The 19,081-nt window shown below is 36.7% G+C and overlaps 3 protein-coding genes across 6 annotated transcripts; 2 read left to right on the plus strand and 1 right to left on the minus strand.

Moving 5' to 3' along the window:
- Nucleotides 1-128: 128 nt before the first annotated feature.
- On the plus strand, nucleotides 129-7,317 carry LOC132192345 (U11/U12 small nuclear ribonucleoprotein 65 kDa protein-like). Of its 4 annotated transcripts, none has more exons than XM_059607654.1 (12): nucleotides 129-247; nucleotides 1,488-1,784; nucleotides 1,882-1,953; nucleotides 2,077-2,298; nucleotides 2,691-2,772; nucleotides 2,922-3,095; nucleotides 3,521-3,712; nucleotides 3,792-3,962; nucleotides 4,126-4,213; nucleotides 4,463-4,521; nucleotides 5,080-5,145; nucleotides 6,663-7,317. In XM_059607654.1, exons 2-12 carry the CDS (start codon nucleotides 1,552-1,554, stop codon nucleotides 6,744-6,746), a joined length of 1,443 nt encoding a protein of 480 aa, XP_059463637.1. In that variant the 5' UTR covers nucleotides 129-247; nucleotides 1,488-1,551; the 3' UTR covers nucleotides 6,747-7,317. The 4 variants fall into 4 exon arrangements, with proteins under 4 accessions (XP_059463637.1, XP_059463640.1, XP_059463641.1 ...); XM_059607657.1 differs by having other exon boundaries at nucleotides 1,501-1,784; XM_059607655.1 differs by lacking the exon at nucleotides 129-247 and adding an exon at nucleotides 1,343-1,405.
- Nucleotides 7,318-9,979: 2,662 nt separating this feature from the next.
- LOC132192189 (uncharacterized) lies at nucleotides 9,980-12,704 on the minus strand. Its single transcript, XM_059607451.1, has 2 exons — nucleotides 11,044-12,704; nucleotides 9,980-10,195 (listed from the first exon to the last, which is right to left on the minus strand). Exons 1-2 carry the CDS (start codon nucleotides 12,570-12,572, stop codon nucleotides 10,117-10,119), a joined length of 1,608 nt encoding a protein of 535 aa, XP_059463434.1. The 5' UTR covers nucleotides 12,573-12,704; the 3' UTR covers nucleotides 9,980-10,116.
- A 3,108-nt stretch (nucleotides 12,705-15,812) lies between these two features.
- On the plus strand, nucleotides 15,813-18,235 carry LOC132161958 (thioredoxin-like 1-1, chloroplastic). Its single transcript, XM_059572187.1, has 4 exons — nucleotides 15,813-16,303; nucleotides 16,630-16,806; nucleotides 16,905-17,069; nucleotides 17,666-18,235. Exons 1-4 carry the CDS (start codon nucleotides 16,031-16,033, stop codon nucleotides 17,915-17,917), a joined length of 867 nt encoding a protein of 288 aa, XP_059428170.1. The 5' UTR covers nucleotides 15,813-16,030; the 3' UTR covers nucleotides 17,918-18,235.
- Nucleotides 18,236-19,081: the final 846 nt, after the last annotated feature.

Below are 19,081 nucleotides of genomic sequence, written 5' to 3' on the forward strand. Positions count from 1 at the left end.
GAATAATAATTCTGAGAATCACTAATAACTATCCATAAAAAATAAAAAAAAATAAAAAAAAAATAAAAAAAAAAAGGAGAAAAAGAAGTGGAATAGCTATTCATTTCATGTGGGAATAAGGCATCCGTTTAAGTTGCCACAAAAGCCATTCAGTCTCTCGTTATTCCAGCGCCCTAAACAGTCTGTCTTCCTCAAATTGCAAACCGTCCGTCTTCTTCAGACTGCAACTCGTCCGTCTTCCAACCAGGTATCTCTCATCTCTCGCCCCCTCTCTGTATTTCTATCTCTCATCTCTCTGTTTCTGTATTCGTTTTTTTTTTTTTGTGTGCTGCCTTCCTGTTTAGCGTCGCCAAGAGAGGGAGAGAGAAGGAAAGAGAGGGAGGAGTGTGTGGGCTTCCTTGGGGTGCAGTCCGGCCGTCCTCCAAAGATATTTCTCCCGTCAACATTTTTTTCCAAATCGATAATCTCTTTAGCTTGTTGGTTTTAATTTTGGGGTGAGTATCGATTGAGTAAAATGTTGAAATAAATTTGTTGATTTGTTTTGTTGCGATTTTGAGCTTGAATTTCCAGTTGTTTGTATACTGAATTTGGGGGTTTTCTTAGACGGGCTGAATGGCCCAACTCGATTGAAGAGTGGATGAAATTTCTTTGGTTGCGGGATTGGAGTTTCTTGGGTTGTTCTGGCTAAGCACCGAATGGGTGTTGTGATTTTGAAGAAATTTTGGGTTGTTTGGAATTAGGGCTGTCGGTTGGGAGGATGGCCGAATGAAGAGGTGAGATTTTGTCGTGAGAAATTGTTTATGTAGTTTATGTTTCAAAAATAAAAATAAAAATAAATTTTTTTTTTTTTAAAAAGTTCTTAATAAAAATAAATTATATTTGTATTATAAAGATATTTTAAGAAATTTAATTACAATATGATTCCATTATCATCCTATTGAACTGTACCAAACAAAGAAATATGAATAGCAATTACATTCAACCCTCTATTTCAGTGTTTCAATCAAACTAAGGAATATAAATAGTTATTTCATTCCACTCTTCTATTCTCAAAAATAGCTGTTCATTTTTCTGATGGAATAATCATTCTGCTAACCAAACTAGCCTTAAGCCAAAAACCAACATTTAGCCAGACCAGCGTGGGTCACAGCCAGACCCGCGTGCCTGGGCCACCAACATCATCCATCTCTCTCTTGGGCGGATTATGGCGGTGGCTCCATGGATTCTGGATGGTTGGTGTTCGGCCTTCGTGGTGGGCAGCGAAAATTCTTGGTGGTCGGAGGCGCTGCTTGGTGGTGGCCGGTTGTGGTGGTAGGGTGGCAGGTGGCAGGGAAATTTGGGAGAGAGAGGGGGCGGGAGCATGTGGGAGAGAGGGGGAAAATGAAGAGAATTTTCTTTTGACTAGGTTAGTTGATCAGGTGTTTTCATTTCTATTAAATTTTATGCTCTTGGCTGATGTGTCAAGTTTTGATTTGTTGCTGTAAAAGTGGTATTTTGCAGCGCATCACCTAAGGTTTTCTCAAGAAACAAATGTAATTGCTCTCTCTAACAATGGCTGCACTTCTCCCCTCCTCCTCCTGCACTTCGCAACTTTACATAAACCCTCAGAATCAGATGCGGCAGGAAGAAGAGGCAAAAGCATTTCATGGAAGAGCATCAGAAGCGGAAGAAGCTGTGATAACCCTTTTGATTCGGCACCTTCCCGAAGCCATTCCTCTTGACACCCTCTTCAGACTCTTCTCCCACTACGGTGCTTCCTCTGTCCGTCCTTGCTTCGTTCCTAAGTGCGTCAATTTTTTTGTGCTTTGGTGTTTCAATCCAATCATTGTTCCTTCTTTCTCAATTGCTCTCTTTTTTTTTTATCCTTTTGTCTTTCTGCAGATTGAGAAACTGTGTATTTTTGGATTTCAAGAATGAAGCTTTGGCTTACCAGGCGCATCGTCAGTTAAATGGGTATTATATTGTTTTGGGATAGTTCATTCCTGTCTGAACATTTACTCTTATACTGATTATGATCCAGTTCAGTTCAATTGCATTAAAAAGTATGCCACTGCCTTTGTTATTGGGTTTTGTTAGGCTGAGGTTTCTTGGTAAAGTCTTATCAGTGGAGAGAGCTAGTAATAAGCCAACCCTAGATTCCAAACATAAAGCAAGTCAAGCTCATTCCGGGGAGGACGCTATTCCACCCACTTCTTTGGCCAATGATGCTACTCAACGTTTCATTTCTGGGTCTATGCCTGCTAGTGAACCCATTGCCCCAAGGCTTGGTGTCGACTATCCATTTCCTCCTCACCTTGAGTACGTTTTTCCATTTCACTGTAGATACAGCTCCTTTCTTCATATGTCTTCTATGACCTGTCCTTAAATTTTCTACCTTACAGGCACAACAATTTAAGCATGCACGTTATTATTTCTGGACTTTTTATCTTGGCTCTTTGTGAAATCTCAGATCCATAGGCAATTTCAGTTCATTAATCAGAATGAAAGAGGCAATACCAATTTGGCTCTTTTGTTATTGAATGTAATGATTTTTTTGCCCAAGCTTATCATCCAGTACTTTGATTTGACTGAAAAGTAATACTTATGTTGTCTAACATGTGGAGTTTTCTTTCAAAACCTTCTTTGGATGACATAGAAATCTTTAGATTTGTCTATGTCTATTTTAGATTTTAATAGACCTCGTGTTACAGGTATGCTTACCCTCCACCAGATGGAAATATACTGACCAACATTGTAAATGCTCTTATTGCTGTTCCTCGCTTTTATACACAGGTTGTCTCCAATCTTATGAAATGCTAATAGAACAATTTACTGGTTTTCCTTCCTTGAGCTCCATAGTTATATTATATGCATAATTCTAATCTAGTTAACTTCATGAGCTTAATGGGACATATATTTTACAACCTACCTTTTAATTCTAGGTGTTGCACTTGATGAACAAAATGAATATTCCAGCTCCATTTCGTATGGCTCTACCAATTCCACCCCTACCACCTTCACTACCTGCACCACCACCACCTCCCCCACCTGTACCTGCAAAACTTCATTTGGCAGATCTGTCCAGTGATGAGTCGGAAATGGAATCTTCAGATGAGGTAACCTCTTGCACTGATTACCTAAAATATTTGGTAAAATATTATGCGGTTTAGTCTGTATATACTTAAATGATACCTTTTGTCTTCAAGCAACATTTACATTCATTGTCATTTTGTTTTTAGTTGTTTGAACAGGAAAACCTCTGCGGTTGATTTTTCTGCTAATCTTTTTTTTTAACCTGCATCCTTTTTTCAAGAAAAAAATGTGTGGACATTTAATTACGAGATTTGGGGAGAATCTTTACAATGTTTCTTCAAATTAGCATTGTGGATGAATCTCTACACTTCACTTATCAAAAAATGAATCTCTACACTTCTGCAAAAGTACATTGAAAGAGATGGAACCTAAAGGAAAATCCTTGAGTTGGCTTTTAAACCTGTTATGTAATCCCTGTGGATTCTAATTTTCGCTGTGATACTTTTAGGAGATTAATGGAAAAGCCTATTCTGTTGGAGCTTCAGCACTTAAAAAATATGGTCAAAAGCGTCTCAAGCAAGAAGTGATTGTGGGCCCTGCAGCTGATAAAGATGTCGTTCATGAAGCTGTTGGAGTGAAACCTGCCACGTTGGTCCCGAAAGAGATTCCGTTGATTAAAAAAAAGAACTATGTATTACAGGTCATTTTCTTTTTGCAATAAATGATTGTATCTCTTACCTTTCATATTTTTTTATATCCTGTTCTTGGTTGGGTTGCAGATCAAAATTGCCCCAAAAGTGATTCAGAATGAACAGAAAGATGATAGCACAGAAAAAGAATTAGAAGACCCAGACAAAGAGGGTTCAGATATTAAAGCTTATGCAACCCCAGAAGAATTAGAGAGCAGAAAGTTGCCCCCAGAGGAAATTTTATCACTACCAATGTTTAAGGTACTGAATGTGATTAAAAGTATAGACTGCTCAACACTAACTTATATCAATCTTGAGGATCTGTTATTTTAAACAAAATACATACAACTGGATCAGAATGATTTTGACTCGCAAATATTTACTCATTGAATGATTAATTGAAGCTCTTTCGGATTTTTTTTAGAACTATGCAGCTGGATGTCCTGCTTCTGTGTTGTATGTGAAGAACTTGGCAAAGGACGTGATAGCTGATGACTTCTACTTCATTTTTGGTGAGATCACGAACACTGGTTATTGCTAGTTAATCCAAAATTTAGTTTAGTTTTTTATCAATGGTACCTATCTAGCAACTTTCATGCCTGTTTAGAAAAAAAGAAGATTACTTTATGATTGTGTTCTGTTAAATGATTGTATGTTAAATCTTTGTAGTACCTCAAATAATTAATGTTGTGTTTAATACTTCTAACAATGTTATCAAAAAGACAGTTCTGGCTTATTATATCTTACTATATGTGCTTTAGGGTCAGTATTTGGAAGCATTGATGCGGCTAAATCTGGTCTTCGCGTGAAGCTTATGCAGGTGAAGTCTCTGAGTTGTCTTTTAACATCTAAATCAAGACAGTTTTAGTTCCAAGTCCTTAGTTGTTTCAATATATATTTTTTTTCATTACCTATCAAAAAAATATTTATTTATTTTTTTAGAGTTCTGATTCTTAAAGTACATGAGGTGCAAGGTTTGGTTATCTTTTAGCGAAGTTTCAGTTATGAAAGCCTTATGCAGGACTCGGTCCTATGATCGTACATTAAGAGCATGAATACAACTTGGAAACAAAAGCCACTGTCAATGCTATTAATATAAAGCACTAAGTGAATATTTCACTGAACAAATATGGTACTTAGAGAGGATTAGATGACAACCTAGAGGATTATTTCACTATACATAGGCATTTGGAAAAATTCATGTCTGTGATTGTGAAAGCATGAGCAAAGCCTTCTTACATGGATGTTTCAGTGGATGGAAACAAGTTTGTGGACCTGACATATCATACTAATTTCTTGATTGATTAATATTTGCAATCAAGTTAAAGTGCTATAGTTGCTGAATTCTGGACCTAAAAGTAATAAAATTGGATTTCAGGAGGGAAGAATGAGAGGTCAAGCTTTTGTGACATTTCCATCAGTTGAACTTGCCCATCGTGCATTGGTATGTATCTTACAAAATGCAATCTGATGTGCCTGTGTTTCTGCAGCATCTCAGCCCTTGCATATAGAATATTTTGTTTCAGCTGGTCCTTGCTCCTTTTTATGTGCAATATCCTATGATGTTATCGTGTGAGCCTTAAGTCGCTATAAAAATTATAATGCAATATCTGGTTGATAGAGTAATCTAAATGATTCATCATAAATTCTTTCGGGTTCCTCAGTAACTCACTGACATGCCTCCCAATTTTAAGTAGCTGTACTTTAGTTTCAAAATGAATGCTGCTTTAATTAGAAAAAAATGGATGCTGCTTTGGAAATTGATTATCAAAATCCATACTAGCTGTTAAGAAGGTTCCAATTGGCTGCCTGGGATCCAATTTCGAATCATTGAAATGCAAATTCAGTCCAGACCAAAGAAAAGGAAAATGCAATAAAACCAGATTAGTCTTCTCTTCATCTCAAAAGAAAGATCGTTAGGATTTGCTAGTTTGATCGCAAAAATCCCATTTTCAAACCATTATTTGGTTGGGAGAGCCTATGGAAGTATAAGTCCCATTATGTACTAATTTCATTAACATGAACTGCCTCATCACTTTCAGTGTTCAACCTTAAGAATCCACTTTCAGGAAGCCGTCCTGTTATTTCTCTCCCACCTAAGTGGCGGCAAAGGAATTGCTACCTGTATCAAAGTTAGCTTCAGCAATGTACTTATTTCTGTAAATGAATCTAGGGGATGGCCTACCTGTGAGCATAGATAGAAGGAGATGGAAAGGTGGAAACCTGAATCTTAAATCGGACTTTTAGGATTATATCCATACATTTAGCACAATGAATGATGTTGTGATATGAACATAAGAGTTAAACTCTAGATTTCATCAAATTTGAATGTAGTTGCTACTGTAACTTTTGGGTTCTACAACATATGAAATAGGTTATGCTTCATACATATGAACAATCCTACTGATACCATAGTTCATGGCCCTGGCTTTTCTAAAAAAAAGGGCCAGGGTGTTTGCATCTAGAAGAAGCCTAACACTAATTGAAGTAATCTAAAAAGCCTAAGGCTACGTTTGCTGACGTATTTTAAAACTCTTCTCTCTTTTCAAATACAAAAATACACATTTTCAAACTAAGTTACCAAACGAAACACTTTTCAAAAAACAAAAGCACATAACACTTTTAAAAAAACAAAACATAACACACTTTTTAGAAAACTTCCCACATCTTCTATTCGAAATATTTTGAGAAAACATGTGCTTACTTTTTCACTTGTAGAGGCTGACTTGTTACTTACAAAACATAAAAATAAAAAATAAAAAATAAAGAAGGGAGAGAGAGAGAGAGAGGTTTTTTATACTAATATGTTAGGTTTCTGGAAATGGCTAGGTTTGGACGTTTCACTGATTGAAGAGTAGCATATATAGTTCTACTTACAACTAAATGAAATCTTTCTTTTTTCTTTTGATTATCTTTGCTCATGTGCTGAAGTTGTGATGACTGGCATACCCTTGGTTGCAGAATCTAGGAAATGGATATGTGTTCAAAGGCAAGCCAATGATAATCCAGTTTGGTCGGAATCCTGTAGCTGGCAAAGCAAATTAAATAGATCTACTACAACTAAAGGAAGCTCCATATACTACTGCTTCATGGTTTGTGCTGCCTTGATTATGAAGCTAGCTGGAAGATATCCACTCGGTATTAATGATGCGGTGTAGGCTTCAAGTGTTTACAATGATCAATTGCTCATCAGCTGGCCATACTACATGAAAAAAAAAATGGTAGGTGGTTTTAAGTCATGGAGCATTTCTTGACTAATGGCTGGGAAAAGGTCTGCCGAAGCTCTAGACCACTACTTCAGGAAAACGAATTCCACTGTCAAACTTGTTTGGTGTAGATGGTTGTGGCTTGTGGCTGTAGAAGAGAAAATTGTCAAAACAATTCAAGGACTGAAGCCTGCTGCTAAGGACGTTGAAGAAGATGCATATCTGGTTGGTTTTAGGAGGCATTCCTTTATCAGCAATAAGTGTTACATTTACTGTTGTCAACTCTAAGCTTTCTTCTCATGTGTGCATGCTCCAGAATTAGTGTAGGTACATACATACAAGAGATGGAATACTACAAGGTGCAAAGAAGTATTTCAGTTTTATGACAAATTTATTGCGTTCTCTTGTTATATACATGAGGTAAACGTGGGAATCACGGAAAGTGGATCATCTTCACGGGGTTTGTAATGTGCATTTGAATGTATTGTGCGGTGTGCATTACAACTTTACAAGAGTGATTATTAAGGGGCCGATTTTGAGGGGTTTTTTGCGGATTCGGGTTGGATTTTATCCAACTTGTGCGAGGTGGGTTGCGGGTATAGACCCACCCCTCATAAGCATATTAAAAAAATAAAATAAAAAAACCTAATACCTCTCTTTTCATCTTTAGCCACCTCCCCTCTTCAGTGCCTCTTTTCTTTTCGTTTTTTTTGTTCTCTCGCCTGTCTCTCTCCCTCTGCTCTATCTCCGTCTTCGTGGACCAACAAAGCTCATACCACTGCTTTGTGAGCTCTCTTCATGTTGACTGAAATCTTTGGGTATCGAAATCTTCGGCTGTTGGGGAATATTTTTGGGTTAATCTTGAGCTTTTTTGGGTATTGATTTTTGGGTTTTTTCGTATATGTTTCTCTTAAGGGTTAAATACTAAATACCTCATTTAGGTTTCGTTTCTTTATTTTTTTCTCCTTAGGGTTTGATTTTTATCATAAAAGGTCTATGTGATTTTGATAATAGATCAAATTAGTCATTCCGTTAGTTGACTTAATAGAAGTTTATGTGGACTAATCAAATGTTGACACGTGGCACCTACTTAAATTTTTAATATTATTTTTTTAAATTAATATATATATATTAAAAAAAAAAAAAAAAAAAAAGGTTAGGGCCAGAGCCACCCAGCAGCCAAAGGGCCATTCTCAATTTTTTTTTTTCCTTTTTTAAAAAAATAATTAATTAATTAAGTCTTAGAGGTGTCAACATTTAATTGGTCTACGTGGACTTCTGTTAAGTCAACTAACAGTCAATTGACGGAAGAACTAATTTGGTTTATTATCAAAACCACAGGGACCTCCTATAATAAAAATCAAACCCTATGGAGAAAAAAATAAAGAAACAAAATCCCAGGGGCTATTTAACTCTTCTCTTAATCTTCTGGGTTAATCTTGAGATTTTTTTTGGTATCGATTTGTTTGTTTTTTCGTATATTTTTCTCTTAGTCTTCTGGGTTAATCTTGAGATTTTTTTGGGTATTGATTTGTGGGTCTTTTTGTATATTTTTCTCTTAATATTATGGGTTAATCTTGAGCTTTCTGGGTTCTCAAAGACCTCTCGAGGTTCATTCATGGAGTTCTATGACGAAATCCAACCCACCCCGCACAACCCGCAAAACCCAAACCCGCGCAAATGCTATTCACTTTGTCCGGGTAGCAGGTTGGATTTTCCAAACCCTCAGGGTTGCAGGTCAAGTAGGAAAAAAGGTTGAAATTCAACCCGCTCCGACCCCACTCACCCCTAATTTAAAGCTACAGTGGGGCCCCCTGCTCTCCCCATCCCCCCCCTCCCAGCCTCAAATTATCAAAACTTTCAAAACCGAGGGCTATGCCCCCTGCTTCGTCGAGGTAGATCTAGTCAAATATAAATGTCGTTTTGTACGTGGTCGATGGCACTAACTCTGATGATATGATCATGCAATGGTGGTACGGGTGTGTTTGATAAAAGGCTTTGGTTTGATACCGTAGCATAAATTGATTGATGTAAAAAAAAAGTATGAATGTTTTTTTTTAAAAAAAAAAAAAGTGAAAAAGTAAAAATGTTTGTGTTAGAATATTATATTTCCGCAATATTATATTCTCGTAATATTCTCAATATATTACGGAAATATTTGATATCGTATTCATTATTGTAAATATGCTGATTTTTTATTATTTTGTAATTATTATATTTCCTTTCTTTTAGGGCCTCATTCAACTATAAATAGGTCATTCCATTGTACAATTGAACATATATCAGAAATACAAATTTCTTCTCTGCAATTATCTTTCTGTTGTCTTTTTCAACAGTTTGGTATAGAAAAATGAAAAAAAAAATTGTTTTGGTAGTGATTTTTTTATTTAAAAAGTGATTGATATGATGTAAAAAGTAAGAGAATATAAAAAAAGTTAAAAAGTAAGATGAATAGTATTGAAGAAAAAGTGAATAATATTGAAGGCAAAACCTGTTATCAAACGGATGCGTGTGTTGTTGGTGATATACTGTTGCATTGCACGTATATATTCTCTTGTAGTGTTCGTAATTCAATGAACCAAATATACAAACTAAGTCATGTCGGTTTAATGAGTTCAAGAAAAAGGTGATTAATTCAGAAGTTGAGAACACTTTTGAGATGCAAAGTCTAAAGTGCAACTTGGAGGGAAACCATGCTCGCAATAGGTTTAGAGGAAGGGGGAGGGAAGGTGAAGCCGCAACGTGGAAGAAGAAGAAGAGGACCGTGAGGGAGCTGCAAGCTCAGGAGCAGCATCAGCATCAACGTGCAAGTTGCAAACAAACAACAGAAACAGAAAAAAAGGCCTACAAAAAGGAAAAACAAAAGGCCTCAACAAGGCATCCATTTCCGCCACAACAGTTTCCTCTGACATGTTCTTCCTGTTGGATTTTTCTCTGGACAGTGGCTGGCTGTCTGGCTGGCTGGCTGGCTTTTTTTTTGGTACTGGCATATCTTTAAATTAAAAATTAATAATAATTATAAAAAAAAATCAGCATCCATCAATTTCTTTTTACGATGGAAATAGGCCTCGCCATTATTTACCATGAATTTGAAGGACTTTAAATTGAATTCCTCATTCTTAATGAATTGAAAAAGTAATAGTCCATACTCTTCCCTGAAAAGAAAGACATGAGGAATACACGGCTGTTAAATTCTAGCCGCTAGTCTTCTAATGCCAAATCCCCAAGATGACAGCAATGCAGAAGAGTAAAAGAAGTGCACCATCTCCCCCCGGCAGGACAGATGATCTGCCAAAATCCGAGCATGGAAACAAGACTCAACAAGTTAACTAGGAAAATACAAATGATCATAAAGAAACTTATTTGTATTCATCCAGGTCGGTACATCCACTGGAAAATGTTTTAACGAGTTATCCAACTATTCTTGAAAATAGATTATGGAACATACATGGAATGTGGAACCTAAAAACTGGTTTTCCATCAATTCAAAATCTAGTTTCATGTAAATAAGTTAATTTCCTTTCACTATTCCATTATGCAGAAAAATAACTGAGGATAACAAGACTATAGAACTGATCAAATGTCTTTTAGGCTTTCACATAATTCACTGACCTAAGAAAAAATAGGAGATCAAGGTTTCAGACAAATGTAAAATAGTTGGCTCTTTTGAGGATATTAGGCCCAAATTAATCAGACAGCAGTTTATCTAGAATCAAAAGGCTCATGTCATATGGGAGGAATTTGGACTCTGTTTCTGAAGTTAATTTTGGCCACATTGAACATGGGCTAATTCCAAATGAAATATAATGAAGCTAGAGAATGTGGCATTTGCACGGGTGATTAAGCACAAACAAGGATGAACCTGCACCTGCAGATAATATGTATCTACCTGGGACCTAGTTTTCACAATATACTCTTTCGCTTTTGGGGGCTTTTCCCAGGATTGAGACCAAACTTATATATATTAACCAATAAGCATGTATAACGACCGTCTCTGTAAGCCAAGTGTCACCAGAGCAGTTCATGTGTAAATTCTCTTTTATTTGCTTCATCTTGATGTTGCCTGGGCCTAGCTAACAAATAGTTTTAAGAGTATTGCTCAAACAAATCGATTAAGAGTAAATCCTTGGCCATACCTGAGCTTTTTTCTAGATTGATATATGTAAGCCATTGCAGGAGGAATGATGCCAAACAGAAAGCAGTTTGCATAAAGCCCAGCAAAATCGAGAGCTTTTGAAAAAGTGGAGCGGAAGAAAGATGCTATGAGAACTGAAGCAACGAGTACAACCACCACTACAAAGATCTTGAATGAATCAGAAGCGTCGACGCTTGATTTCAATTTAGCGTCTGAGGCAGCACCGCTCCTCGATTCTATATAAGAAACTTTCCCTGGCTTTCCCGAGTAAACAACAGAGCCAACTCTCCCATTTTCATCCACATTAGAACCCATTTCTGAATGAAAAGCCAATTTCCCAAAAAGCAACTGGAAGGTATCAAGAAGCTGTTTTGGGAAGCTTACAGCATACCCAATCACGCTAGTTGCCAAGGCAGAGAAGGCAAAGCCTTGAATTGGAGATGAAGCAGAAGGGTTGACGGAGAGCAAAAGGGATATAGGGTCCTTTATGGAAGCGGCCATGTTGGGGCCTGCAAGTCCCAAAACAATCAAATTCCATGACAAAACCATGAGCAACGGAACAGCCCCACCAACCAGTATTGCCTTGCGAGCATCATGCACGGTGTTCCCAGCAATCTTACATATGAAAGGGGTGATAACATGAAACCCCAATGTGAGTACAGTAACAGGTATTGCAGGCAAAATGGATGAAAAGCCCCACGAGGCATAAGCAAAGGAATTTAATATATTTGTTCTAGCCACAGATAAACCAACAGCCACAAGTGCAGTAATAGAGAAGAGCATGATGAGGCATAAAAAACGATTCGCTGCATCAATTGCCTTAAAAGGAAAGAAAAGAACCACGGTTCCAACAATCAGAGGAAACAAGGCATGAGCCATCACAAGATTCATCCATGGTAACCACTGAGAGACAAGCGAACCGATGCCGGAAACACATGCGACTAACAATGAGAAACTCAAGGATATGTAGACGAGGGCAACAAAAGCACCGAAACGACTTCCTAAAGCCTTTGTTGCAAGACCAGTAAAGCTCACCTCTTCCACCCCATCTTCTTCCATGGCGGCAAAGCTGAGCTCAGCAACAAGAATGATTGAGGATATGACGTAAACCCATGAGAGGAGGATGACAATGGTGGACGGAAATGGACCTGAAGTAATGGTGGCAGCGGGCAAGGCGAGCATTCCAGGCCCGACGGCAGTGCCAATGATCAAACTGACGGCACCCCAGAAGTTCTTTTTACGAGAACCCTCTTGAAGCTCCTCAGATTTCTGATGCTCTTGAACCTCGTGAGATTTCTGATGCTCGGTGAGGTTATCATCATCGGATTTAGCATCAGTGGTAGGAAATGACAGAGCATTGTGAGTTGTGCACCTTGCAATGTGGCTCAGATTGTGGGTTCTGGCCCGGGTGAGGACGGGTTTGATGGCGGGTGATGTTTTGCAATGATGAAGATCATTTCTGGCATGGTTGAATCTTGGATGGGTGATTGAGCAGGGTCTGGAAAGGTGGGGAAGATGTAGTTGAAGCATATTTTTAGAGTTGATATATAGGATAATCAGCCAATAACTCAATCTCCTTTTTCTTATAGAGAATGAGATTCTCCTGAAGAGGAGGGAGCTTGGAATTTGGACAGTGCTGGCTGCTGGGTGGGGAAAAATATATGTCTAGTAAACAATGGAGAAGAGCCGTCAGTCGTCAGTCGTCAGACAATAAGAAAGAGATTCCTTTGAATCTTTGGTCCACAGTGACAATATAGAGAGAGAGAGAGAGAGGAGAGAGGAGAGAGGATGGATGGGCCCGGTATCTTTAGGAAAGCCCGCTGCCCGCCCGAAGTTATTTTCTTGATTCTTTTCCCTTTTCCTACAATTTTTTTTTTTATTTTTTTAAAGAGGTTAATTATTAAATTTGTAGAAACCACGTGAATATGAAATAGCATTTCTCTTTCTTTTGAGAACTGTTACATTTAGCAAAATTTTTCTTTAAAAATTAGTTCTCATTTCTCAAGTAATGTATCACTATTTCATAAGATAATAACATATTTTTTTAAATAATAAATCTTATGAGATAATGATACATGATTTAAAAATCAACTTTTAAATAAAAAATTTGATAATTGTAACATTTTTCCTTTCACTTATCTCATCTTTTTAGTACTATACACTTACATAAGTATATATATTTGTGAAAATATATTTCTTTTCATCTAAAAGAAATGTCTAACCAGAAGAGAAATTGATGACTGATGAGATCGATGTCGATACTTTTCGATGTTATTTCATCTTTCTCTTAGTGAAAGGAGAAAAAAAGAGCAAAAATTGAGAGAAGCAGTAGATGATGTAGACAGATGAGAAAGTGGGAAAAGTAGTGAACAGTCAAAATGCTAAAGTAATGCTGGATATCTTTTATAACTTGTTAACACAATTCATAGGAGCCGCATCAACTGTTAAATTTTTGTTAACCCTCTTCAATTATGTATTGACATGTGTTAGTTAACAAGTTGGATATCCTTCTTCATTTCTTGTGTGAACATGTAAAAAAAAAAAAAAAAAAAAAAAGACCTTTTTACTTTTATGTTAATATCTTGACACCTTTTTGGATCTAAAACCCAGAAAAGCCCACAAAAAAACATTAACGAACATATCATGATATTAACATATAATGAATGACATGCAAGATTGACGAAGATCTCCTATAATTAAGGGAGTTAGAATTTCATAAATAAAAAATTGGACAACCTAAATAACGAAAGTAGTGGGGGACCGATTATTATTATGTATCAACCATCTCGTATCTATCTACCACAAATGATTTAGAGTGTGAAACTCACATGTCCGAATAAAGGGGCCCACAACCTCTCTCTCTCTCTAACGCCAAAGGGGGATCTCAATCTAAGCTACGCTTTTGTCGTGAATGGTTGGGTCACAATCACATGAGACGACACGACATTATCTAGGAGTAGACGAGGTGGCAACGAAGATGCCTTTGCCTTCTATGTCGAAATTCCAAAAGGATATGCTATTCTATTTCTTCTTCTCTTTCAAATTTCCCAGGATCAAGGATCAACGTTCAAACTTACCAAAAATCAGATCAAGGGTTGAGGTAAATCAAGATACTGACATTTCGAAAAGTACCTACTTCACGTGCGTGACTTGTCTACCATGAAACCACCGGATCCGGATGCACTGAATCAGATTATGAGCGTGTTTGACATGCCAAACACACATTTTTTTAATAAATTCGTCATAAGCATTTTGGGTGGATTAAAAAAATGAAATTGGTCCCATTGTTATTGTGTTTTGAGATTTTTTTTTTTTTTTCCAAAAAAAACTACAAGAAGACAAAACAAAAGAAAAATACAAAAACAAAAATTGTAACAAACATAAACAATTTTGGAGAAACTTTACTTTTGCCCCTTAAACTTTTACTTGATTTTACAAACTTTTCTTGAACTTCTAAATCTCTCATTTTGGACCTTTAAACTTTCAATTACTCTCAAATAGAACCTTTCCATTAATTTTAGCAGTTAAAAATACAAAAAAAAAGAGACCAAAATGTCATTGATTTTCATTTTTTGTTTAAAATTAAAAAAAAAGTTTTAGAAGTTTGAATTTTATACAAAAGTTAGAGGTATAAACATCATATAACGTTTAAAATCTGACGGATGGGTTCACATTGAGAACAATTGAAAGTTCAGGAGTCCAAAATGAGATATTTGAAAGTTTAAGAGATTGTAAAATCGAGTGAAAGTTTAGGGGGTTAAAGTAAAGTTTTACCAACAAATTTTTTTTTAAAAAAAAAAAAATTAATATTTTTCTCGAAGTTTTGAAAAGTGTTTTTGAGTTTTAAATTTTGAAAATAGTTTTAAAACATATTATATGTTGGGTCCACAAATAGGGTTCCTTTGATAAAATTTTGAAAAGTGTTTTTGAACAATAAAAAAATGAAGAGAGGTGCCTAAAGTAAAACAAATTATTGGCAGCAATCAACAGTGTCTAGCGCCAAAAGTTTTTGGTGGTTACCGTGGGTTATTGATGTTCCTAGCATCCATTGTGAGGCTGCAAGAAATTCATGGCTCAAAAATTCATGGTAGCCACCTCAAAGCTATCCAACGTTCCTAGCAGCCATTGCAAAGTAATTAAAAGTTTATAGCGACCATTCCAAAGCCGCCAAAAGTTCATGGCGGCCACCTTAGGGCCGCTAAACCTTCTTAATAATTACTGTATGGTTGTTGAAAGTTCATAAAGGTTAACTTGGAATTGAATGTTCTTGTATGCCATCATGGGGCCATTGAACGCTCATGTTAATTATATTTAAAGAAGTGATTTGTCTTTTTTTTTGTTTTAAAAAAAAAAAAAAAAAATCAGTGGAGAGTCACACTGGAAAATCTACTTGGTTAATTGATATTTGATAAGAGTTTTGAGGGTTTGAAAAGCAAAAAGAATTTTTAAGAAATTTGCCAAACACAATAGGCTTTTTAACTGCATTTTTTTAAAATGATATATTCTTTGAAATGGTTATTTTTTTTATAAAACAAAAAACAAAATGAAAAGGAAAAAAAGTAATAACTCACTGATCCGGATTTTTAACAATTTTCTGTCCAAATGGCCATCCGAAAAGAAAAATTGATCTCTATCCAAAACCAACCTTATCCAATTAAATTCATCACATCACCGCTTTATTATTTTCACATCCACGTGCATTTTCCACCATCGTTGGATTCACATCATCAACGGTACAGAAATCCTAGCAACATTTTTCCAGCGTTTCCTTGCTGTCTGCGTTCATTTTGTCTTCCTGAAGTTCTCTCTCTCTCTCTCTCTCCCTCCTTTCTGGTTTTCTTGAAATTTCTTATGCTTGAAGCTAAAGCAATTAGGCAAACTTCTTTCTCTCAGTCTCAATTAGTTCTCTGACCTGGGTAAATTCATTTCCGCTTTTTCTGGTTTTGGTGGGTTTCTTGGGCAATCAAAAGTAGGGGAATTGGAATTCAATGGCGGAGGTGCTGGGCGGAACGAATCTGATTTCATCGTGTCATCATAGTCAAGGCGATGGGCTTTTTTCTGTTTTCCCAAAGAAGAGCTGTAATTACAAATCATCTTCTTCCGTGAAGTGGTTTCAACCTCTGAATCTGACGACACCACAGTCCCTCAGATCGTCTTTTTCATCACGCAGTGATTTTCATGGCAGAAGATTTGTTCTTCAAGAAAACAAATTCATGCCCAAGAGAGGGAATTTCCGATTCCAACCTGCAATTTTTGCTCAGGTTGGTAATTTCTTAGCCACATCTTCCTTTTTTTTTCTTTTTTTTCTTTTTTTCAATTTAGTTAGACTTCGGGCAAAATATGTTTATTTGCAATAAAGGGTTCCTTGATCCTTCATTCATTTCTTTTGGGTCACACCTTCTTTTCTTTTTTTTTACGTTTTTCCCCCTCTTTAAAATTGCGAGTTGAAATTTTATGCCATGTAAATTGATATTAAACTCGTATGTGTCCTCTGAAGATATGAATTGTTGAGGGAAATTGATTGGTTTTCTTTCTTTCTTTCTCTTTCTTTTTCTTTTTTTAATTTTTCATTGTACGGGATTTACAGACGGGCCTTCGGATTGGGAAGGTTCAGAAATGGTGGGACAAGGGGCTCCAACCCAACATGAAAGAGGTGACCTCCACACAGGACCTTGTGGACTCTCTATTGAACGCAGGGGATAAGCTGGTTGTTCTCGATTTCTTCTCCCCTGGCTGCGGTGGCTGCAAAGCTCTCCACCCCAAGGTGGTATTCTTAACCACAACCCATGTCGCTATTATGCCTTTTTTACATTCAAAACCCACCCCGATTGAGATGATTGTTTATTGTTCTCTATGTGGCAGATATGTCAATTTGCAGAGATGAACCCAGATGTGCAGTTCCTTCAGGTGAACTATGAGGAGCACAAGTCCATGTGTTATAGCCTTAATGTCCATGTTCTGCCCTTCTTTCGATTCTACAGAGGCGCTCATGGTCGCCTTTGCAGCTTTAGCTGTACTAATGCCACGGTCAGTATTCTTAATTTTCTTACTTTGCTTGCCAATGAATGATAAATTGTATATGTAAAATGTTTCTACTAACTTGGCTAGTTAATTCCTTTCCAATCAATCCTGTTTTTAAGCAATTGGGTGTTTTCCACTAGAAATTGGGTGGGGTTTCCAAACATATTATCTTCACCGCCTCCTTTAGGAAGTACCATTTGTAATGTTCCTTTTAGAGTTACACTTCCTCTCCTCACAAACATATTATCTTCACCGCCTCCTTTAGGATCTACTTTGTTATGTTCCTTTTAAAAAATTACACTTTCTCGCAGCCTAGCTAGTTTAACTATCCACTAATAAAGTTGAATGAGACATTATGTTTAGCTGCGCTTTGCATTATATTTATGTATTATTCAACGGGACACCATGTTTCTGTTTGTGGATTTACTGGCTTCATTTTTTGTAAATTTGAAGATATAATTTGCCACCCAATGGTTTAACTTTTCATGTAGGTTACGGATACCACTTGTTGATCTTACATTGTTTGCAGATACCATTTGAGCATTTGTACTTTCTTTTCCCCCCTCAATGCGGATTTTTAAATAATGGAATTAATAATACAGATCAAAAAATTTAAAGACGCATTGGCCAAGCACACCCCTGATCGTTGCAGTCTGGGGCCAACAAAAGGGCTGGAGGAGAAAGAGCTCCTAGCACTATCTGCCAACAGAGATCTGTCTTTCAACTACGCACCAAAACCAGTTCATCCAGTGCCTGTCCCTGCACAGGAAGAGATCATCGCAGAAACAGCACCATCTCATTTAAAGACTGCCCAAGACTCCAAGGAGAAGACCTTGGTCGCTGCTGGAAGATGATGTGGTTGTTTCCCAACAACGCCAATTTACTATATCTTTTCCCTTTGTACAGAACCGTTTTCATGTAATATCCATGTGAGAAGTGAACATACTACTAAAAATGAAGTCATGCTGTGAGTGTATTTTCTTATGGAGCAGGCCTTTGGATTTATGTTTTTTTTTGGATCCTAGCCTGCTGGTTCCTTGCAAGTTTAAAGAGCAACCAGTTGTGTGCTTGTTGGTGCTCTTTTATGTTGGACTGAAGCCCTTTTATGATTGTAAAAAAGCTTATCCCTTCTATTAAGTTATATAAGATAATATCTCTCTGTTTATCGATCAGTGGGACTTTTCCTTTTTCTTTTTTTTTCCTTGGTTTCTATTGGAGTTTTTGGCATGGATGAATGCTACTTTCTTTGTTCCATTTGGTTTTTTGTGGTTGTGGAGCAGGTGAACGTGCGTATGACGAAATCAATGAGCTTTTGTTTATTGTTTTGCTATGACGCCCTGAAATAGCTTGTAGGGTAGGGTATATAACTCCGGGGGAACAGAGGTATGCTCCTGGTCCTTAAGGCTGTGTTTGGCAAAAGGTTGGACAAGATCGGACCCAAAAATTAAAAAAAAAAAAAATTAAATCAATTTTAACATTTTTATTTTTTACATCATATCAATTATTTTTTATTATTATTTAAATAAAAAAATCATTACAAAACAAATTTTTTTATTTTTTTATACAAAACATTTTTATTTTTCTCTCTCATATTAATCAAATTTGCTATAATACTGTTCCACTCTCTTTTTTCATTCCATTGACAAACACAGCCTAAGACTCCTTACCCTCTAGTGGGAAGTTGGAAAGGAATGGAAAGCTATCTGTTGGTTGTGGGCATTCTTTTATTAGGATTGGTCAATATAAAAACTGAAGAAATATCTGTCTACAGGTAGGAAAGTGGTCGGAAAGGAATGGAAAGCTAAGCTATCTGTTGGATGTGGGCATTCTTTTATTAGAATTGGTCAATATAAAAACTGAAGAAATATCTGTCTACAAGTAGGAAAGTTTCTTGAAGCTTATTCAAACTGTGGGCTGATGTAAAAGTTGGTGCTACTCCTGCTGTCGAGCACCTAGAAAATTCGAAGAGGAGGAGGAGGAAGGCGAGTGTCGCTTTTTAAATGTTGGACCGCATATGA

The sequence above is a fragment of the Corylus avellana genome, chromosome ca9 (genome assembly GCF_901000735.1).
Source record: "Corylus avellana chromosome ca9, CavTom2PMs-1.0".
NCBI lineage: Eukaryota > Viridiplantae > Streptophyta > Magnoliopsida > Fagales > Betulaceae > Corylus > Corylus avellana.